This window comes from Gobio gobio, assembly GCF_949357685.1.
Source record: "Gobio gobio genome assembly, chromosome: 7".
NCBI classification, from domain to species: Eukaryota; Metazoa; Chordata; class Actinopteri; order Cypriniformes; family Gobionidae; genus Gobio; species Gobio gobio.
Genome location: NC_137103.1, coordinates 39,052,911 through 39,077,418, shown reverse-complemented (window position 1 = coordinate 39,077,418; position 24,508 = coordinate 39,052,911). Strand labels below are relative to the sequence as shown.

The 24,508-nt window shown below is 37.5% G+C and overlaps 1 protein-coding gene across 1 annotated transcript in view; it reads left to right on the top strand.

The window, feature by feature from the left end:
- hpxa (hemopexin a) overlaps positions 1-9,837 on the top strand; it is a 44,929-nt gene extending 35,092 nt beyond the window's left edge. Inside the window, exons 12-20 of the mRNA XM_079820708.1 lie at positions 6,385-6,421; positions 6,545-6,667; positions 6,796-6,953; positions 7,068-7,221; positions 7,316-7,528; positions 7,635-7,736; positions 8,110-8,144; positions 9,202-9,349; positions 9,458-9,837. Of these exons, the coding sequence (XP_079676834.1) occupies positions 6,385-6,421; positions 6,545-6,667; positions 6,796-6,953; positions 7,068-7,221; positions 7,316-7,528; positions 7,635-7,736; positions 8,110-8,144; positions 9,202-9,349; positions 9,458-9,687 (1,200 nt within the window). The 3' untranslated portion in view covers positions 9,688-9,837. The remainder of the gene's footprint in view (positions 1-6,384; positions 6,422-6,544; positions 6,668-6,795; positions 6,954-7,067; positions 7,222-7,315; positions 7,529-7,634; positions 7,737-8,109; positions 8,145-9,201; positions 9,350-9,457) is intronic.
- The last annotated feature ends 14,671 nt before the right edge of the window (positions 9,838-24,508 follow it).

Below are 24,508 nucleotides of genomic sequence, written 5' to 3'. Positions count from 1 at the left end.
GCAAGTATTTGCGCTCATAAACTCCCTATATGGAATGAAAGCAGCGGACAACAATACGAGTTTGTTAAGGTTAAAGGTGCAGTTTTCATCTCGCATGAGATAAATGGCCAATGTCTTATCAGTAGCCTAATAAAGTTTTATTTTACGTGGAGCAGATAGACATGTTGAGATCACATGACCAGCTGTATACCAGTTATTGGACACTAGGCCTATCATTTAACTTAAAGGGATAGTTCACCCAAAAACGAAAATGTGATGTTTTTCTGCTTACCCCTAAGGCATCCAAGATGTAGGTGTCTTCGTTTCTTCAGTAGAACACAAATTAAGATTTTTAACTCCAACCGTTGCTGTGTGTCACTCATATAATGCTTGTAAATGGGGTCTAATTCTATTAGAGTAAAAAAAACATGGACAGACAACTTCAAATTAAACCCCGCGGCTCGTGACGACACATTGATGTCTTAAGACACGAAACGATCGGTTTCTGAGAGAAACTATAGCAAATATATCACCTCATATCAGACGTATGTCTTCAGCTCTCCAGACTGCCTTCACTTCCCGTGAGTGAGGTCAAAATAGCGGCCGGGTCATAGATTTGTGTATACGTAGATTCCTCATTCGAGCGATCCACGCAGACAATAATGAGGTATCTATGTATATATCTATGACCCGGCCGCTATTTTGACCTCACTCACGGGAAGTGATGGCAGTCTGGAGAGCTGAAGACATTTGTCTGATATGAGGTGATATATTTGCATAAATACCGTTCGGTTTCTCTCAGAAACCGATCGTTTCGTGTCTTAAGACATCAATGTGTCGTCGAGAGCTGCGGGGTTTAATTTGAAGTTGTCTGTCCATTTTCTTTACATGGACAGTGATGTATACATCAAATTTTCATCAAATTTTCATTTTTGGGTGAACTATCCCTTTATCCCTTTAAGTGACAAGTCAAACTTTTAGCTTTTATGTGAAGTCCAAGACAAATCTCATGTCAGGCAACACAACATATATAGATACTGTGTGCATCAATGCATTTTGCTATAATCCAAACACCTTCTGTGGTCTCTCTCAAAGCTTCACTGCCACATTTACAAAAGCACTCACAAAAACAGAGCACTTTACGACCAAAAGAGTCAATCTGGTTGACTCTCTTACGACTATTAAGTCAATCTGGTTAATAGAAGTTAGTTCAAATATTATTGTTAGGTTTAGTAACTTGCGATTTTGTGACATCTGAAGTACATTTTCTACTCAAAATGACACATTCATACTTTGCATGGTTTGATTCTATATATAATATTTGAGTTTAAATTTTGTTAAATAAAAAAAAAAACTACAAATTACTGTGTTTCACATACAACAATCAACTTTAAATTGCTTTGCAGTAGGGATGTGACGGTGAGGAAATTTTCCCACCGGTTAATTGATGTGTGACAACACCGGTAATACCGGTATCACCGGCGGAGGCTTTTAAATCACTAATTCTATCTAACCGAAAGTAACATGCACACGACCGCTCTGAACTGAAAACGCGCCAGTGCGCACACACCGTGACTGACCGCTCGTCTGTAAATGCGTGCTCTGTGAGGCCATGGGTGCGTCTCAATCAGTTCCCTAGTTCAGTAGTCAGGGCACCGATCAAGCATTGATCAGTCTATGATTGAGATGCACGCCATGAATGCACACTGTTAGTTCGTCCGTAAAGCCTCGTTTATACTCGACGCGCCCGCACGAGCGCGAGGGTGCGCGCGGCAAAAATAAACCCGCGCAGCAGCGTAGCGCGCTCGCACTGCGGAGCCAGGCGAAAGTAAACAATGCGCGCTCTGTGCGGCCGTGCACATTTTACTTTCGGTTTTTAATCAGCGCCAATTCGGCTGCGGGTTGCTTGAATTGTGGGTTCATTAGCCTATTATTTTTAACGAAAAACACAACAACAAAACAAATGACAAACTCCCTTAAATAGGCGCTTTTACGTTTCGCTTTGAAACCAAATCTTCCGCGATCATCTCAGTCAGCTCCTCACTCTTAAATCTGTCTTAAATCTGATGAATGACTCCTGCCGCTGCCGAGACTCACGGTCGGATCCTGCTTTATTAAGCAGACACGTTCAGTTTTTATTTGTATTGTCTGTTCTCTAACTGAACTAAATTATTTTATTACTATAAAAAAAAAATCAAAAAGACGGTGGGCGGTGCCACGGTGGGCAAGTGATGTAACCGGTGTGGAGTCTGGACACCGGTAACACCGGCAACACCGACTATCGTAGCAAGCCTACTTTGCAGTATTATTCTATAATCAATTTTACAGCAATTAACAATATTTTTTTGTCAGTAAATTGCTGTAAATTTACAATAATTTTTTACAGTGACTGAAAATAAAACCATTGAGTAAATTCTACTCAAAATAGCTAAAATTATGATTATAATTATTCTGAAATTACTGAAAGAGATTTAATACACTCAACTTAATAAAATATAAGTACAACCAGTTTACAAAATATAAGTACGCTCAACTTAAAAAATATATCTGGATACATTTATTTCGTGCAACCACTTGACATAATAAAATTAAGTAAAGCCAACAAAAAAAATTTCAGTGTAGACAGATCACTGTCCACTTTGCTTACTAAACTGAATAAATAGGCCTATAAATGATTTAGATGCATGCACCCTATACCAATTTATGACATACTGTTATTTGACAGCCTTTAGAGTATATCAAATTACTCTGATAGGCAAACATGTTCTTCTTTATGAGCAAGAGTGCGCCGCCTTTTGGAGAACATTCTAGATTCTCAAATACATTGAAGTGTGCGCGCCTCTGGTTGTTTTCTCAGCTCAGTGATTTGAGTATTGCGCATGCGTTGGGAGGCGTGTGCACGAACCTGTATTTATGTGAGCTAGCGGCCTGTTTCAGTTGGTGACCGTCGTATGGGTTTCACAGTAAATAAAATAAATAAACACTGCATGTTTTACCACCTGCATTATTATGGTGGTTGTCAATGTATGTTAAACATACAAAACAGATTTTAGAAGCGGTGTTCATTGCTGAATTTACGGGTTGAAATTTACAGGTTGTTCTGTAAATAATATGTTTACAATTTTACTGTATTTTTTACAGAATTAATCAGAATTTTTTTTTTTTTTTGTAAAAACAACTTTCTTTTCAGTGCAATCAGACATGAGTCCAATATGAATGCATAGAAGATTTGTACATATTTTTCTTTAACATTCTTTCACTTGCAATAATACTTAACCTGGACCAAAACAAAATTATATAGGCTACATAAAAAAATTATAAAAAATTAATGTTTTACCACCTGCATCATTATGGTGGTTGCCAATATGTTAAAGGTACGAAAAAGATTTTAGTATCGGTGTGCATTGTGGGATTTACTGGTTTAAATTTAGTTCTGGATTTTTTTTTTTTTTTTGGCAGTGCAATCAGACATGAGTTCAATATAAATGCATAGAAGATCTGTAAATATTCACAAGTCCTTTTTTTTTTCTTTTACATGCTTGTTCACTTGCATTAATACTTAACCTGGACAAAAAAAAACATTATATACAGTAGGCTCCATAAAAAGAAATAAAAACCGCATGTCACTTAAGTTATAGGCTACCATATAAAGAGGACAATGGTAAAAAACTAAACAAATATTTGGATGTGCAAATCTGTTACAATATACGGTAAAACTAGTGAGTTACGTCAAACGTTCAAGTTACCGGTTTGGCACCATAGTTTATGAAAAAACCCCCCCCGTCTAAGCTGCCTTCACGTGCTATCGGAATTATCGTAAATACGAGTTTCCTAGGTAAAAATCGTACATGAACGCCCTCTGGGGCCTGTTTCAGAAAGGATGTTCAACCAACTCTGAGTTTAAAGCTGAACTCTGAGTTGACTTACTCTGAGATGGGAAACTCTGAGTTTTGGGTTTCAGAACAGCTGAATTGAGGTAGTTCAATCAACTCTGAGTAGACTGACTCTGAGTTAAGCTCATGCACTCCAACTATGAAAAGCCACGATCAATGGATCTCCGAAATTACGATTCACCATGGCAACAGCACCCAACAAAAAGACGTTTGCATACTTCCGGGTCAATACACAAGTTTCATTCTTAATTATTTTAATTAAGTTTAATTTTCATGGTATCCAAAAGGCAAACAAAGAATGTGGCAGCAGCTAAAAAAATAAATAAAAAAAACAATTCAATCAGGAAAAACTTTAAGCATAAAATGTTCATGGGTGTAGGTTTAATGACTTTACAAACATTTGACATATTAAATAAATATCATTCAGTGTCCAATGTGCAGCAGCTTTTCCCACATAGACCCTTTTCACAGACTGTGATGACGTGTTTTAATGGTCATCAATATCGTAAATCCTGCAACGTTTTTTGTATTATTTTTTTTTATGTATGTACATTTATAACACTAACACTTTTGCATCAAATTACAAAAATCAAGTTACCGCTGCTGTGAGAGTGTTTCTAATACAGCGTCTATGGAAGTGATAGTTAAAATTAACATCTTTCTCTCTTTTCACTGCATTTATCAATCTCACTTTAATTTTTCCATCTTTTTGAAAGTTGTGAAATCACTATTGTGGAGTTTTTCTTTTGCTATTTGAGCAAATGGAGACACAAAAATATATATTTAATGTATTCTCTCATTCACCGCTATAAGAGTTAACCCAACTATGACGACTTCAGCTTCGGAAACCCAGAAATGTGAAAAGGGTCTATGCTCTTTTCACATAATGAAATGTTCTCTAATCCCACCTGTTACATTTATTAATCAGGGTAATGACATTAACATTTGACTTCTACTCAGGCCAGCCAAACTCCAGCACCACTGACAGATGAAGAGGAGATGGAGGAAGAATATTAACACCCAACAGGAAAAAGAATAAAGTTTTTGTAGGAAATAATTACTATAAAAATGTAAATAAATGTATTTAACAGCTGTGGTGGTGGTTATGCCATATATCTCGTACTACCATCTGGCAGTATCCTTCCATCCCATACAGTAATCCATTTTCAGAAAGTGTGATGATAGGAATATGAGTGTCATAAATGCATCCAACCACTTGAAATCCTAAAGGAAATTCGAATTATTAGGTTACTTCTAGAGGATTATCAAGTGAACGTCAGGATCCTGTATAAAAGGACATGCCATTTTTGTCACTTTGACAGTGTCCTCATGATGAAAATATGACCAATGAATGTTCCTGCAAAGAATGCTTTTCTTACTTTGTATTTTTGTCAAGTGGCAGATAATTTAATTTGTTTTAAGTAAACTTTGCTTACTTTAGATTTAGATTAAATTTATAATTTTTTTTATATTTATACTTGAAATACGACCAAAATACTCAGTAAGAAAAGCATTTGTGGTGTTTGAATGAATGAATAAAGTATTTAAACACTGCTGGTGCTTTAAAAAGGGGGAGGAGAACGAAAGAAACTCTGGGTTTACCAAAGAAAACCTGCTTCTGACCAGGTTAGGTTCACAGAGTTGCCCTGGTAACTGACTGAGTATAAGTTACCTCTCTTTCAGAAACGGGCTTGGCTCACCCTGCTTTCTCGGGTTTGACATACCTCCCATTCTGAAACAGAAAACCCAGAGTTTCCCTTATTTTAGGGTTAACCAACTCAGAGTTTTCACTTAACCTCCTTTCTGAAACGGGCCCCTGTTTCAGATGGTGACCGAAACACTACATGTTTTACCACCTGCATTATTATGGTGGTTGTTAATGCATGTTAAACATACAAAACTGATTGTAGAAGCGGTGTTCATTGCTGAATTTACGGGTTGTTCTGTAAATAATATGTTCACAGAATTATTCAGATTTTTCTTTTTTTTGTAAAAACAACAGGATTTTATTTACAGTGCAATCAGACATGAGTCCAATATAAATGCATAGAAGATTTGTACACATTTTTCTTTAACATTCTTTCACTTGCAATCATACTTAACCTGGCCCCAAACACAATGATATAGGCTACATAAAAAGGTACGAAACAGATTTTAGTATCGGTGTGCATTGTGGGATTTACTGGTTTAAATGTAGTTCTGTAAATGTTTTTTTTTTTTTTTTTGCAGTGCAATCAGACATGAGTCCAATATAAATGCATAGAAGATCTGTAAATATTCACAAGTCATTTTGTTTTTCTTTTACATGCTTGTTCACTTGCATTAACTGGACAAAAAAACATACAGTAGGCTACATAAAAAAGAAATAAAAATCGCATGTCACTTAAGTTATAGGCTACCGGGTACTATAATGGATGGATGCACTTTTTTGAGCTTCAAACTCATTTGACCCCATTATAAAGCTTTGAAGAGCCAGGATATTTATGAATATAACTCCGATTGTGTTCATCAGAAAGAAGAAAGTCATATACACCTAGGATGGCTTGAGGGTGAGTAAAACATAATTTTCATTTTAAAGTGAACTACTCTTGGGCAGTAGATGAAAGTGATTCATTAGCACATCCTGATTTCATCAAGACGCATATTTCATGATATGTATTTTTTGGGTTCAGACAAAGCTCATGCTGAAGGACATAAGCATGAATTGCACCATGGCGCTAAGCTTGACCGCTGTGGAGGAATAGAGTTTGATGCAGTCACTGTGAACGAGGAGGGAGTTCCTTATTTCTTCAAGGGTGAGAGATGAAAAATGGTGATAATGAACATTTTTAATGTTCTTTAGAGTGAATGTGGAATTGCATAATTTTTTTTTACATAATGAGTGGCCCTTTAACTGACATTTCTCTTTGACTTTTGACCAAAGGTGACCACCTGTTCAAGGGCTTCCATGGCGAGGCTGAGCTGTCTAATAAAACTTTCCCTGAGCTGGACGACCATCATCACCTGGGACATGTGGATGCTGCATTCTGCATGCACTCTGAAGATAGCCCAGACCACCATGACCACCAGTTCTTCTTCCTGGTACGTTTAACATGACCTTAAGTGCAATTTATTTGTCAAAACCACTGTAACGTTTGCTTTATGTATCAGCAACACCAGAAAAGTAATCTAATGTCTTCTTTAACACCATTAAAGGACACCAAGGTCTTCAGCTACTACAAGCACAAACTGGAGAAGGGCTATCCCAAAGATATCTCTGAAGTTTTCCCTGGAATTCCTGACCACTTGGATGCTGCTGTGGAGTGTCCCAAGCCAGACTGTACTGATGACACCGTAGTCTTTTTCAAAGGTATTTTAATATCGTAGACATTTCTGTGTTAAAATATAAGGACAGTATGTTGAGGAGATTTTGTAGGTTTAAATTTCTTCATAATGCACCAAAGGTGACGAGATCTACCACTTCAATATGAAGACAAAGAAGGTTGATGAAAAGGAATTCAAGAGCATGCCCAACTGCACAGGAGCCTTCTGTTACATGGATCATTATTACTGCTTCCATGGACATCAGTTCTCCAAGTTTGACCCCATTACAGGAGAAGTCCATGGCAAATATCCAAAGGAAAGCCGTGATTACTTCATGAGATGCTCACATTTTGGTAAGTGTAATAAGTGTGGAAAAGTTTTAAGGCTTGAGAAGCATTCTGGCATTAAAAAAGTAGAACTTGGAGTCTTATAGGGTGCCTCTATTGGTGTCTCCTTCAGGAGATAAGAACACTGATGACCACATTGAGAGAGAACAGTGCAGTCGTGTGCATTTGGATGCTATTACATCTGATGACGATGGCAGTGTATATGCTTTCAGAGGTGAGTTTCCTATTGTTATTTTGTAGGGATTTTACTGACTTTTAGTGATAGGTTACATCCTTACACCAGTAGGTGGGGGCAAGTGACTAGTCTAAGCTTATAAGGCAAGAAACATTCATTCAAACGATTCCTTCAAAAACACATACCTGGCATCTCATTTGGCATAATATCCTCCATAAATAGTTGGCCTATTCAAGATCAGCAATCTTGAACAGGCTACTATTTAGGATGGATGCGAATTGAGAAGCAATATTATTTATTGAGGAATGAAGCCTTTATGAGTGAATCATTAATTCAACCGATTAGTTGAAAATGTGAATTGTTGCTCAGATATGTGTTGTTCGCATAATTTGTTTTGAACTTTTTTTCATAGGCAGAACAAAAACAGGCAACGTTACTGGCCATACTGTAAGTTACACAATATTAACCTTTTGTTTATTAAATGTTTTTATAAAAGTAAAATCACTTGCAAAAGCAAAATCACATAATAATAACAAATATAGCTGCAAGCAGCGAAGATGGGCCCAAGCCCTGTCGGCTTTAGGGCAACTGTACATGACGGGTAACCTGCATTTAAAGAAGTTAAATGTAAAAGAACTGTCAAAGTCGATTGAATATGCCTCATTTACTGCAGCAGCTGGTGCCTCTATGACCATGAACCACAACAGCCACATCCATGAGATCATTTAAATGTAGATGAATATCATGTCAGTATGGCATAGGTCAAAATCGGATTATCATTTGCAGCGCGAAATTTTGTTCAAAGTATTTATCTTAGGTTTTTTTAAAATATATTTTTTAACCTTATTATTAAACAAATTTTATCCTAAGTCCTGAGAGATTTCTTATACTATAATGCAGGTAAAACCACACAGCAATGAAAGTGTTCAATTCTAAACCATCGAGAATGTAAAATAGACTCGCACACAAACACATTTTTTATCAACACATTCATTTTTATTTTATTGACCTAATTATATAAAACTATGCTGTCAGTGCACTGCAAATGAACTGGATCTATGTCTTTATGTTGTTATTCAAATAATAGAAAAAGAGGAGGCATAAGATATTTATTATTTATTAATGCAGGTAAAAGTTTTTAGCAAGAAGACTACGCTTTTTGAAAACGCTCTCCAAAGTGGATAATTTTGAAAATGTGGTTTTCGCATTGCAGTGTAGGAAAATTATGACGTAAGTTTAGTCATGTGACACATATTGAATACATATATTCATGTTTATACCGGTATTGTGCCTTTTATGTGCTTTTCACTTTCACAGTAGCTAAAATACGTTACTTTGCACACTCTTCATATCACAAAGAAGACAGAAAATATACTCGCATTTGCTGTTCTACAGCAAAACATGGTGCGTGAGAGCGACCTGGACACATCAGTAAATGCTCTGATATTCTGCTAAATAAAACGATCCTGCCAGAAGAGTTGCAAATATTTTATTCCATGCACAGGATAATCAAGTGTTTGTGTACAAAGTTGGAGAGCCTCACACACACCTAGAGGGTTACCCCAAAACCCTGAAGGAGGTGCTGGGAATTGAGGGTCCCGTAGATGCTGCCTTTGTGTGTGCAGACAAACACATTGCTCATGTCATCAAAGGTATAATCACTGGAATGCTTGTTCATATTCAAAGCAGGCCTACTGTATATCCTTACTACAAGCTTTTGTCCTCTTGTGACAGAAAGCTCACTGTCTTTTCTACTATAGGTCAAACAATCTATGAAGTTGACTTAAAAGCCACCCCGCGTGTGCCAGCGAACGAAGGAAGCATAACACAATTCAGAAGGATCGATGCTGGAATGTGCGGACCCAAGGGTGTGACGGTTGTCATCGGTAACCATTACTACATTTATGCAAGTCCCAAGGTTATGATGATGGCCAGAATTATGCCTGAACCGCACAAGGTGTCTCAGGAGCTGTTTGGCTGTGACCACTAGCGGGTGACGTACAGAGAAAGAGAAGAGGAACTGCTGCGCAAGTGACTTAGTCTATACAGACTGTGGGGAAATCTCTTAAAACAGACACAGAAACTGCACAGACTAATTTTCAAGCAGTGCCAATGTGGTTAATAAATAATCTTATCTTTCATATTTGTCTGTTTAATGTGATCCTATATTATTTCATATGTTTTTTTCATGATTGACACTGGCATATACTTTCTGAACTTCTGTAATGCTCAGGTTCAATGAGGAAGAAGATGAGGGAATTGTATAAGGTTTAATCGAATGCAAAGCCAACATGCGAGACAGCGTGTAAACATAAACACAAACAATACCGGACACTGAACTGAAAACAAGCAGGAACACAGACTAATGATGAACAAATGTGAACCTTGACAAGGTGACAAGTGAAAACCAAAACAAACTGAGCATGTGACAACAACTTCACAATTCACAGGCAGTGTTGGGAAGGATACTTTCAAAATGTATTTCGTTACAGAATACAGAATACATGCCCAAAAAATGTAATTTGTAACGTATTCCGTTACGTTACTCAATCTTAGTAACGTATTCTGAATACTTGGATTACTTCCATTAGGGTTGTGCCGATAATGGCTGACCGACATCACAATGGAGTGCCTCCCCACGTCGCGAGTCTTGCGCAAGCGACACACACTAATCCTAGTCTATTCTATAGTTAACCTAAAAACTTTGCACTGCAGGGATTGCGCTGTAAATTAAAGTGAGAATATAACTAATGCAGATATGCTATTTTAAATATTGTACACTGTATTCCCCAACAGTGTTCTAAACTCAATAAAATTGCAGAGCTGTACTCAAAGCTGCAATATTGTTCAGGCACCACAAAAGTTTTAAGTTCACTCAAGTAGTTTCCCAGCTATTCATTATTTAGACAAGATTAGCTCTAGTTTATGAGTAGAACTGACCCCCAAACTCATTTCGTTTAAGAGTGGATTGAAATTACGTCTGACGTAATAATGACGTGCAACTTCATTGGAGGTTCATATCAACATGGCAAATAACCTAATAACCTACACAAACCAACATAATAAATATATATATATATATATATATATATATATATATATATATATATATATATATATATATATATATATATATATATATATATATATATATATATATATATATATATACATATATATATAAAAATCAGAAATCCCAATGAATGGTGAATTAACTAGTCTATGATCGATTGTTGCGGATGTAAATACACTTTGACTAGTTGTTTGCAAGGACTGCTGCGCGCACCCGGATGTAGGCAGGCAACAACATCAATGAGATCCATCATCAACAACATCAGCCTGCATGCAAACCGTAGAGCCTCTACACAAAGGTAAGAACACGCCTTAATGTACTTTGTTTATTTATTTGTTTACCGTCTTCCAGGCAGACCTCAGCTAAAGTGTAGGCTTTGTGAGAGAGACCTTTTGCGGCTAGCTGCATGTTTTAGCGAGTTAACTAAAGTTCATTGTCTCAGCTGTCAGCTGAAAAAAAAAATTACGAATAAATAAAATTAATAAATAAAGTTCTGCACTGTTTGCTATTCAAAGCTTTTTGTAACCAAATTGTTTCCTCCCAAGTTACACCACGTCACGACAAACTTTCAAATCTCATTTTGTGACATTTTTTTGACAGCTGTTACATTAACATTCTTTAAAAAAAAGATAAATTTCTATTTCTATTCAAAGAGTCATGGAAGACACATGTAATATGGTTTCCACAAAAATACATTAATAATGATCATAAATGTTTGTTGATCATCAAATCCTCATATGAGAATGATTTCTGAAGAATCACGTGACACTGAAGACTGGGGTAATGATGATGATGAATTCAGTTTTGATCACAGGAATAATTTACATCTGAAGTACATTAAAATATGATATTGTTTTGAATTGTAATAATATTTTACAATATTTATTATTTTGTAAATATATTTAGACACAATCTTCTCATCAAACACACTTCCCAGCCAGAAATGTCTAGAGGTGTAGAGGGCAGAATACTTTTGGCAGGTCCATTTTTTTTTATACTGACTAAATAATACTGGACCACTGGAAACCTCTTACCTTCTACAGTCATAGTCTTCTCAGCATACACACTCCATTGCAGAAATCACCAGCATGAGTATGATGCTTGTGCACTGTTTTAAAATTGATATTATATTTGATATACTATGGCAGGGGGTAATAGCAGGGTTGCCAACTTTTAAGATCAGGTTGGAGTGAGATTTCCCTTTCCCGAGGGGGCGGTATACTACGGTATATCGATTTCGATTTCAGTATCGATTCATAGCCTACTGTACATATAAGGAAATAAGGATATGTACATTATTAACATTTTTAAATTTTGCATTTAAAGAAATCTAGTGTTTCATCATATCTAAATATTTATTAAAATGCAAAATGCAAAACTGCAATACTTTTTTGAGCAACTAGATTAGATACATGTATATTGATTAAAGAGCCATAAAGGCACCAGTGGGTAATGGCATTACAAATGGAAATTATTATTTTTCGAGCCGCAAAATTACTCTAATTTGCCTCTTTGAATAATACTTCTCTAATTTAATCTTATTACTATATTAATTGTAATATATTATAAATAATACAAATATTAGAAGAAAAATATTTTAAGTGGTCATTAATTGACAATAATTATTGCACAAATAGTATTTAGTACCAAAAGATCTCCTCAAAATATTCAATAAATATTATTGAACTAAAATATAGAACATTTATTTAATTGAAAAATAGTTAAGGTGTATGGTCACATTTGACCATCAATGAGTATGAGTGTGACCAATTAGTATGGAATACCTGAGGGCTAAATACAATAAAAAAACATTAACATTAATGTTAACATTGTTGCATCTCCATTACTCTCCATTATAAAACGATCCTGTATGGTTGATGTAATAATCAATGCACACTATGCTGTACTGTTTACCAAAACTTGCTGCAAACACCTGTTAAGTGGAGCTGTGGTGTATCAATCCATTAAAATGTATTGACACAGCGCTAGAAGTATTGAGCGCTCCGTGAAGCACGTGACTGCGCGCGCCACCGGGAGACGAGAGAGCATGCCGCAACTCCGTTTTTCAACGCCTCTGGCTTTAACTGTTATGCCATATTAGCGCCAAAACGCTATTTATTGTTTGAATTTCGCATTAAAACTTAAAAAAATGTAAAAGCTTAGACATTGTTTAATATCAAAATCAGGTTTGGCAATTTGGCGTGAGATTCAGTTGGGCAGCGTGAGAGCGTGAGACTGAGCCTGAAAGCGTGAGTGTCACGCCAAATGCGTGAGAGTTGGCAACCCTGGGTAATAGGCAGCAGAAATGAGAATAATTTATTTACAGAACTAAGCAGAATTGATTGCACATGGGATTATATTGCACTAATAGAAATCGAAAAGCTTATGAAAATTGTTTATGAACAATTTTTTATATAAAATATGTACTTTATAAAACATGTTGAACTCAAAAACTGCTAGAAAATCAAAAGTCATAAATCTAAACAAATTGTGTTCTACATTTGAGGTTGATAGCTCAAAAAGTGAGCTTTCAGTGAGATTTTATTTGGGCGCAGTACCAAATCTTTTCCATTAGATGCCAGCAAAGCTCCACTGGTACACATTTGAATTATTTGCAGTACAGTATTATATCTCAAATATTACATGCACACAATTTCTAGTACACACATAACCACACTCTGACATCAGAACCAACAAAGCCTACCCACACAATTATAGCTGCATAATTTAATGAAGCTACAGTATATAACATTTGATTTTGAAGCTTAACAAAGACTGCATCATTTTATAGTTAAATGGCCTTCGGTTAAAAATAGCCATTTTAAGGGTTTCAATGGGGCCATTTTGTCATTAAGGCCCTACCAGTGTAACTGTGTTTACATAGCGTCAAATATTTAGGAAAGGATATAAGGGTGAAATATTACAATTCCAAAAAAAATACACACTTCTGCCTAAATGTATGCAGTAGGCACTAACATGGGGAAAATAAAAAAGAAAAGAAAACACAAAAATGTCCGAAAGATGTAGGGTTAATTCACACATTCCCTTATACGTTGTGTTGATAAACCCAATACAACTACAACAACAACACCATACCCCAAGTGGAGTATTCATTTCAGTTCAACTTTACTTTTCACTATTTCTTAATGTTTTTTTGAACGTTTGATGTTGTAACTTGGGTGGAAAATGTTGGTTACAAGAAGCTTTGAAGAGGAAACTCATTCATTTTTACAGTATTTTAATTGGATTTAAAAAATACAAAACAATTAAATATATTCTCAAAACATTTAACAAACAGTGTTTATCAGCACAAGGTCACAATAACTACATACAATAAATAAAATTAAATGAAAATGAAAGGGCAACACAAACATATTAAATTCATTGGCTGCACCGATGTCAACGAATGACGTCATGCGCGCGCACGCGCGGCAGGCAGTCGAATTTCGGGACAACACCTGCTATAAACTAACCTGCGCGGCCAAAGTAGGCCTATCACCAGTAACAGTTGATAAAGGATCTTTGGTAGTGCTAAAACCATACGGTTTGTTTGTCCAGTTATCCCACTAAAGTAGTGCAACAACAGGCTGGCTGGCTGACAGCTGAGACAATGAACTTTAGTTAACTCGCTAAAACATGCAGCTAGCCGTAAAAGGTCTCTCTCACAAAGCCTACACTTTAGCTGAGGTCTGCCTGGAAGACTGTAAACAAATAAATAAACAAAGTACATTAAAGGTCCCATGGCATGGCATTTTTCTATTATTTTATAATGTTTCCTGAGGTGTACTTATATTGTTAGTATGATTTTACATCATAAAATGTCATAATTTAGAAATAAAAGGTATTTTTTTCTATACTGATGTTTGCCCTGTGGCTGACTGCCCTGTTTCAAGAGGCGTGTCTGCGGTGAGACTTCAGTAAAAACGCCCACTGTTGTGATTGGCTGACATCTTTGGATTTGAAATGAGCGGAGGGGGCGTGGTTTAACGAGGTCTACGAGGCACGAGCTGCTGCCCGAGAGACGGATGGACCCGAGTTCACTTCACATCAGTTCTGTCAGTCTCAGTTCAGTGAACGGTTGTAGTTACACTCTAAAAAAAAAAAGGTTCTATATTGCACCAAAAATGGTTCTTGGCTCGTAATCATAGGGGAACCTTTTTTAGTGCTATATAGCACCAATTTTGGTGCTTCAGTGGTTCTTCAGTGGTTCTTCAGAGGTTCTTCAGCGGTTCTTCAGAGGTTCTTCAGCGGTTCTTCGACTAAGGTGCTGTATAGCACCTCTGAAGAACCGCTGAAGAACCACTGAAGCACCAAAATTGGTGCTTTATAGCACTAAAAAAGGTTCCCCTATGATTACGAGCCTTTTTTTTTAGAGTGTACAGCATATACTTCAGGTTATTAGTCTATTTCTAGTCGGAGGGACTGTCACTCATGTCAGAAAGTTAGTAACTTTAGTAAATTATGGATCAGAGCTGACTGGAGACGCGAACCGTCTAGAACGATTCAGTCCGATTTGGTGAACTGATTCGGTTCACTAAAAAGAACCGGTTCAAAAGAAAGATCTTTCGCGAACCGGACATCACTAACGTACCAGAGAAGGAGCTCAGCGATTGCTAACAAAGTTATTTATAGTAACTACTGAGTTATGAGAGCGCTGTCAGTCAGCGCAAGTTTATTGTGTTTGTATCTGAGAGTTCTGAATAAACACGAGTCCCAGTCACACAGAGTCTGTCTTCATCATTATTACCAACTTTGTAACACATGCAAAGTACCATTACAGCTGTCGAGATGAACGAGTTACGAGTAAGTGTTGATAATGGCATTATTTTTATGAGACGCGCATTGAGTACACAGCGCAAACAAAGACACAACAGCGCAGTAATCGAGTGTAATCCAGCTTATTGTGGGGATAGCTGGCTAGTCTAGCCGGATACCCCCACGCTTACCCCCCTTCTGCTTAATCTCGCCCCGCGTTTGGTGCCTCCGCTGTGGGCCAGATGCAGTACTGGGGGTCGGGGATGTTGTAGGCCGACCTGTCAGTGCAGCCCGAGCTTCGGTGTACGTGAAGTTTATCTCTAAAGATGTTTCTCTGTTGATGTTGAGCAGAAACGACTGTATGCACATTTTAGAACCGATAGACGCGACGAGGACGTACAAAAACACTGACTCACAAGATAGAAAACACGAAAACACCGTTCTGTCGGGAGAGAGAGAAGCTGCAGCGTGTGCACGAATAATAAATAATTAGCTACACATCAGAAATCACTGATCACAGATCAGAAGGAACTGAAAAAAGACTTATGTTTTCATTTGTACATCCAAACACTGAGAAACTGCCAGCGTTCACTCATTCTCAAGCCACAAATATAGCGCTTGCATGGGCGTGCCAGATTCTCTGGGCGGAGGAAAGGGAGGTAACCGTTCCTGCTTGGACGTCAAACCAGGAGACTTCAGGATTGGCTCGTCTGGCCTGTCATTTTCTCAGAGAAAGAGAAAGACAGCCAGAACTCGGTTTTACACCGATCAACATTTCTATCCACTTGGGGACAATATTCAGGCTAGGGGAACTCATATTAATGTTGAAAAACCTCATAAAATGAAAATTTCATGCCATGGGACCTTTAAGGCGTGTTCTTACCTTTGTGTAGAGGCTCTACGGTTTGCATGCAGGCTGATGTTGTTGATGATGGATCTCCTTGATGTTGTTGCCTGCCTACATCCGGGTGCGCGCAGCAGTCCTTGCAAACAACTAGTCAAAGTGTATTTACATCCGCCACAATCGATCATAGACTAGTTCATTCACCATTCATTGGGATTTCCGATTTTTTTTATTTTTTATTATTATGTTGGTTTGTGTAGGTTATTAGGTTATTTGCCATGTTGATATGAACCTCCAATGAAGTTGCACGTCATTATTACGTCAGACGTAATTTCAATCCACTCTTGAACGAAATGAGTTTGGGGGTCAGTTCTACTCATAAACTAAGAGCTAATCTTGTCTAAATAATGAATAACTGGGAAACTACTTGAGTGAACTTAAAACTTTTGTGGTGCCTGAACAATATTGCAGCTTTGAGTACAGCTCTGCAATTTTATTGAGTTTAGAACACTGTTGGGGAATACAGTGTAATGTCAAATCAAATGAAAGAATGAAGGTGATTCTGATAACACACATAGAACACAGAAGAACAACAAATCAAGAACAAGAAAACGGGAACAACACTCAGACCGAAACTCAGGATTTACATTTCACTTATAATTGGCAGCACAACTAACTTTTTGTTGTGCAATGCAGGCTCTAAAATATATTATGTTATAGAAATATTGTAAGGTGGTTATATGAACTACACGAAAGAATCAAAATTGATCAGCGCCGTAATGGATTGTGAAAAGTGCGTGTAACCTATTGGAAAGCCAGTAGTTGGGCGAGTAAAATAACGAAATTATAGTTTTTAAGTAGAAAATAATATTTATGTAAAGAGATACAGTAAAATAAAAATTACTTAAAAGTACACAACTCTTCTTAAGTGGAAGAAAGCTACGTTTTCCCCTTTCACGTGCAAACTATTGGAAAGCCCGGATGAGTCATTAGTTGGGTTAGTAAAATAACGAAATTATAATTTTTAAGTTGAAAATAATATTTATTTAAAGAGATACAGTAAAATAAAAATTGCTTAAAAGTGCACAACTCTGTGGAAGAAAGCTACGTTTTCCCCTCACGTGCAAACTATTGGAAAGCCCATATGAGTCATTATTGGGTTAGTAAAATAACGAAATTATCATTTTTAAATAGAAAATATTATTTATGTAAAGAGATATAGTAAAATATAGAAACTCTTTTAAGTTCTTCAAGCCTTTAGGGTATTTTCATAATAATAAAGAAAAAAACAGCTCTTCACTGACGCTGCACCGTTATATTTCGTTCTCCATTCTCTTTCTTTAATGTGAAGTGCTGTTTGAATTTCCAGGATATAAACGCGTTCTTGCCCTGGCTCTGTTCTCTGTTGTCTACCTCTAGCTCCCGCTGCTCCTCTTCTGACTCCATTGTGATTAAAGAAAACGCACGTTTTCATATTGGGGCGTTCTGGGAAATGTAGCCTATGGAGTTGTCTTAATTTATTTAGAGAGTGAAACAGAGAAGTATCGTAATATAATCCATTGATTTCAACAATGTAACTGTATTCTAAATACAGTTACTCATAATTTGTATTCTGAATATGTAACGCCGGTACATGTATTCCGTTACTCCCCAACACTGTTCACAGGGTTCAAATGCTTTAAGGCCTTTAAAAAAATATGTGTAAAGGGGTATTATGTTTTTTTCCGCAATCCTGTAACCACCTAGATCATAAATGGAAAGGACCATTTACAGCAAAAACAGGCAATTTAAGGGAATATATTGTAACGGAGTTTGTATGTTCAGGGAAGAAGGAGGCGGGAACCGGCGAACGTTCAACAACTTTAATCCAAAATGAACACAAACTGAAAGTAAAACCCCTCATGGACGACTGCCGTGCACAAAACAAACAAAACACAACTCAAATTCCTGGCCTGGTAGACCGTAGGTGAAGACGTTTTACGTTTAATCCCGTTCCCATGTATGGGGCACTAAATTATTTTCATTCCAATAAAAAGATCTATTGGTTTTGAGCGAGAAAATAAAAGTTCTCCATATGTAATCCTGCAGTTTATTTTTTATCAGTGTTTAAAGTCGGCAATAGTTCCTCCCTCGCGTAATCATATTTTGATCATGAGTGATGCGGCTGCGCGGAACATTCGTCACGTGCTTCCCGCTAGACCTATAGAGTGCCGAAGTAATGACGTCACTTTGTAGGCCAACCCGGAAGTTAGCGGCGCATGGGTTCCCTCGATCAAAAAGCCATTCATTTTCCCCATAGACTTTTGGAAAATCGCAAAAAATAAGATCTGTGTTCAACAAAGAGTAATGACCCTTACACGTTTTGTCTACCAAGATAATCTTTACAAGTTAATCCAAAATGTATACATTTTGAAGCCCAAATAAAGCCGTCAGATATAAAATGCTAACGGTAGGCTATAAACGGACTACAGCACACCATGGTCGCGGTTCAACGTCATCATCAAGCTTCCTCAAACTTTATTTAAAAGCACGCTCGCTCATTATGATCTGCGCTGTGTAGGCCTATGAACACTTATCCACTTTTTCATGAGAAATATTGCCCATTCGTTTTTTCCAAAAATGTTAGAAACTAATTTTGTTTATGCGTGCCTCTCTGAGATTTATCTTTTGTTAATGTTTTTTCAGACAATATGATTATCACTGTGATAACATTAAATGACATGAAACACAACCCAGTCTCTTTTTGTTAAATGCAAGTTTATGTATGATCAATAATACAAAACGTATAATAAGCTACACATGAAATAAAGCAAACAATTCAGTCAAACATTCAAAGTCAGTGCTAGTCGGCTAACTTACAACGGTAACGTACAGTTAGCCTAAAAATAAACAAGTAATGAAACTTATCTTTGCACTCAGCCTAAACGATTTGCCAGGGAACAAATTATAGATCCATGAGAGCAAATATGGGCCGTTAAATCTCCACAAGACTAATTATAGCTGGAGACGCCACAGAAACATCAGAGCCAGCGGCAGACGTCAGAAGGACTAGCCGAGGAAAGTCAACTCTCGCCGGCTAAACAAGCGCTGACCGCCGCTGACTCACTGGAGCTCACAACTCCGATAACACCAGATAAAATGTTTAAATAGGCACTCTTCTTATAAATAAACCACAGATTTGAGCTTTAAACAACTACATTATCGACTGAAAAAGTCTTAAAACTAAGTTGTCACACATTAACAGTAGATTTTAACACAAAAAGACGTGTAAACACAGCCCATGTCAGCCATTTCTCAACGAGACAAACATGTGAAGAGAGAAAACTCCAAATGTTCAAGCATCCAACTTTGCGCGAATAGCGCGATTTATTCACGCCACATAAGTTCTTCATTCTTATGCTGCGTTCACACCAAACGCGAATTGAGCGTCAGGCGCGAGTGATTTCAATGTTAAGTCAATGGAAAGGCGCGTTGACGCGCGTCTGGAGGTCCCGCGGCGCGGAAGGCGCGTTACGCGCGGCGCGAAGGACGCGAATCCGCTTCATTCGCGCGTCCAGTTCGCGCGAATGGCGCGAATTGGACGCGAATTGAGCGTCTTGCGCGATACGCGCGTTACACGCGAATGGTGCTTTTGTGCATTCACGCGTTTGAAGCGAATTCGCGTCTGACGCCCGAGTTGAAAAATTTGAACTTTGGCGTCAATTCGCGCCGCGTTAACCAATCAGGAGCCTGCTCGCTGCTGTCACGTGGTAAAGTGACGTGTATGAGAAACCCTGCATAAATTAAAAACAGTACTATTGTGTCACAAAATGTAGTTTTAAGACGTTTTCAGGTGGGAATGTAGTTGTTTAAAGCTCAAATCTGTGGTTTATTTATAAAGAGAGCGCCTATTTTAAAAAAATAATCTTGTGTTTTTGGAGTTGTGAGATCCAGGCGATCACCGGGCAATCACTGCTCATAACCCCGGCGAAGGCAGCCTTTCCTCGGCCAGTCCTTCTGGCGTCTGCCGCTGGCTCTGATGTCCTGTAGTGGTTCGTTTTGTGTAGATCTAACGGCCGAGCTTTGCTCTCATGAATCTATAATTTGTTGTCTGCCAAATCGTTTTGACTGAGGGCAAAGAGAAGTTTAATAACTTTATATTTTAAGGATATTTAAATATACATGTACTGAACATGATGTAGGAGTTGCCTGGACCACATTTGTGTGGCTATTAATGCTTAATATATATGTTTAATGAAAATGAAAAGAGGCAGAGTGGTGTTTTATGACATATTTCTCCTGGAGTGCCTTGAACGCGCGTCAATTTCGCTTCAAACGCTCGATTTCTACGCGCGTCCAATTCTCTGCTGACGCGCGAATGCATTCAAAATGTACGCGCGTGAAACTAGACGCGGTAGACGCGATTTTGACGCTCAATTCGCGTTTGGTGTGAACGCAGCATTAGGCTGAAACGCGGGCTAGTGAGAGATTGCCTGTTTGTCACGATGACGTCTAAAGTCCCCGCCAAAGGATGTAGTCCCTTTTAGCAACTTGTTAGCAACCATCGTTTTTAAGACACAATAAAGTCTTAAAAAATCACAAGCAGGTTATAACTAGTGTGTTTTATGTCATAGATTAAAACGTGAAAATATATAGAGGCTTTGTTAACCACAGACCTTATTTCAGGCGATTTAGCAAAAACCCATTCAAAAAACCCAGAGGCTGCGTTCGAAACCGCATACTTCCCTACTATATAGTATGTAAAAAGCAGTAGGCGAGCGAAGAGTATGCTCGAATCCTTTGTATTCATAAAAGAGTAGGCGAGAACTACCAGGGTTTTGGAGTATTTCTCGCGAGATTCGGACGTGCGTATACTGATGTTGCGTTCGAATATGCCTACTTACCTACTATATAGTAGGCGAAAACAGTACGTGAAAGGAGAAGTATGTTCGAAACCTCAGTAATCATAAAAGAGTAGGCGAGAAGTTCCCGGATGGCTTACTGATTCCGCCCAGATTGTGAAGTACCCATCGTCGGATACTTTTCTATCCCTGCTTTCCCATGAGGCCACAGGAAAGGAGACGTCAGGCGGAGAAAAGCCAATCAAATGTGAGTATTACAAACCAAAATCACGGTTCCTTGTGTTAAAATTTGTTGGACTACTGTAGAGTAACGTTAAATTGTTGAATTGTTAAAAGTGTAAAGACGACAGACAGTATAGTGTAGTTGTGATTGGGCTGTAAAAACACGTTTTATTATGTATGAGCTCCAGTAACACACACACACACGTCTCCAAAGTGGATTTACATAAACGATATACTTAAAGATAAAGATGTTTGCTAAATGTTTATTTAACATCTGACAGGAACATTTTCGATAAGTATTGCAGATGACATCACAGCATGAAATAGACATCTGATCAGAGTGATGTGTGTGCTATAATGTAGAGTTCCCTGTTGTCATCACTGCTTACTTTACATGAACGTCAGTAATGTTAATAAATCTACATAAAGTATAACTAAACATAAGTTATCTTTTTTTATTTGTCCATTAGTACTGTTGATGAATTGAGGAACATTAACACATCAGCAACTACCTCAACATTTAAGGCTATTGAGCACATAAACTTTTATGCTTTTATCAAGGTGTTGTTTAAGATACAGGTAACATGAAAGTTGTCTGATGTTACAGGAGCAGAAGAGCACGTGTGTGTTTATCTGGTGGAGACTGGAGAGAGGGTGATGAAGGAAGCCTGTTATCAAAGGCTTTGAGTATACTACAGAAATGAATAAAACATACATTTAAATCTTAAGTTGTATTTTATTTTAATTTCAAACAGGGTTATTTCAGCACTTTTCTGATTCTTGATGTCTGTGCATTTGCTGCAGAGCTTCTGTGGTTGAGCCTTGCTCAAGGACACACTGGTGGTGACGGCTGCGGAGATCCAAGCAGAAACCTTCTGCTTATCAGTTCAGTGTTTAGCCCACTACACCACAAAAGTCATAAAGCTACAATACAAGTAGCATGTAATTGTAAAAAATATTAAATCAAATATGGCAAGAAATGGGATGCTGACAACATGAATTGTAAAGCGTTTTAAGTAGTCATGCTGATGGAGACGGATGTTTGGAGTAGACACATCAGCAGTCAGATTGTCCCGCACATGTTCTCACTCTTGCTTCAAGGTTGTGGGGTTCAGAAGGGACAGGAGGGACGGCTGGGACAGGCGAAGGTGTTCACGGTGGTCAACTGCTTCATCAAGCTGTGTTGAGATGGCAGCAGATGTGGGGTTCACCGTCTGTAAATGTGTGATGGTTTGTTAGAACAATACGTTTGAATAAAGCTTTGTTTCATGGTGACTTATTCATTTGTGATGTTTACTTTTATTCATTCTTTTACTCATTAATTCATGTTTCCTATTGTTGTCAGTAAATAAAATATTTTATGAACTCATGCATTTATTCATTGCTTGACTGAAAATTGGTATTCACATCGGCTGCATTTGTTCTAGTGTATTTTCATGCATCGCTATGTCATATGACAACAAGTTTTGCATTTTGCTTGTTTTACTAAAACAATATAATTTTCAGTAAAAAAAAAAGTTATATAATTAAGTATTGGTCAGCATTTGTTATTATTATTATTGTAAGTGTTTTAGTGGGCTAGCAATGCAATTCATTCTGGGGTAATCTTAATTTTGAATAGTAATAACTTACATTTTAAGAGTATAAAATCAACAGTGTTCTCCAAAGGTGAGATCTTCGAGCAGCTGAAAGACGTCCTCGTTGCAGACTCTGCGGGAAACCGCACAGGTCGGGCTTGGGAGTTATTGATGCTTTGAGCTCTCACTGCACCTGTCACTCATAGGCCTATCTTTTATTTTATAATTACATGGTTGTATCTTTAACAATCCTAATAATAAAACAAATATCATGGGTTTGCATACATTATATACAAAGAAAAAACAATAACAAGGTTAGATATCTTTGAATAAGGGATTGAGGGATAAAACAGGAGTTAAATTTAAAAAGGAAAATATAAAGGAGATTTAGGCCAATTTTGCTTGTGGATGCCATGCTTTGCATATAAAATAAAGAAATTAACAACATATTTAAGAGATCACGATTGTGGGTTTTGGTAAGGATAAAACTGGGTCAGATTAGTAGGGTTAATATCACAAAATAAATGGGCAGCTGTTTCTTCAACAAGCCCACACAATTAGCAAATTTAATCAATATTAAGATATTTATAGATCGATGAATTAAACCTGTCACTCGTCTTTCAAGTCGTTGCGCTTGATATAACGTTGTAGGTCACATGATAACGTCAACATGGCGCATAAAGTGCGGATCGCATTCATACTTAACGAGATCAGGCAATATAGTACCAACTCTTTTAGAGATCGTTAAGTAAGTACTTATTGAAAATGAGTACCTACTCAATGAGTATGCGGTTTCGAACGCAGCCATAGACTTTAGGGCGAGGGAACCCATAGGGCTAACTCACTTCCGCGTTTTGGCCTACAAAGTGACGTCATTACTTCGGCACTCTCTGCTTTTAGGAACGACGTTTAAATAGGCTTGTTTGAGATGAACAAAATCTGCGCAGAACCGATCACCGGTGATCAGCGCGAGATGCATTCCGGTTAGAAAAGTGTCCGAGGGCGGTCCGCCTTGCTCTGATGTCATGCTGACGTATGACAAAAAACTCTCGCGAGCGAAAGGCGGATGTGTCGGATTCTGCAGACGAGCGCAGCTGCTCTCCACCGACTGCGCGGAGCAAAAGCATGATGGGAAACGACTTGCTGACGACACAGCTTAATGCTTATTGGTTTAAACAACCGTGATGTATGGTTCTTTTTTTAAAATGTTTGATTTTAAAACTCTGAGATCATGTTTTTATGTGTGAATATTCCCAAACTCTCTAGCAAAAACTCTCTGTGGGTTATGTGATTTTGTCATATTTATAATATATATATATATATATATAAAAACATGTATGTAGGCCTAATTAAAGTCAAAATGATTGATAAACACGTCTTTCGAATGGAAATAAATAACAACAACTTTGGGTGTCTTGTTCATAATATTTATTTTCATATAAAAGTAACAGAACTTAAATTACATCCAGTTTATCAGCAACAAAGCGCACGAGTGTGAA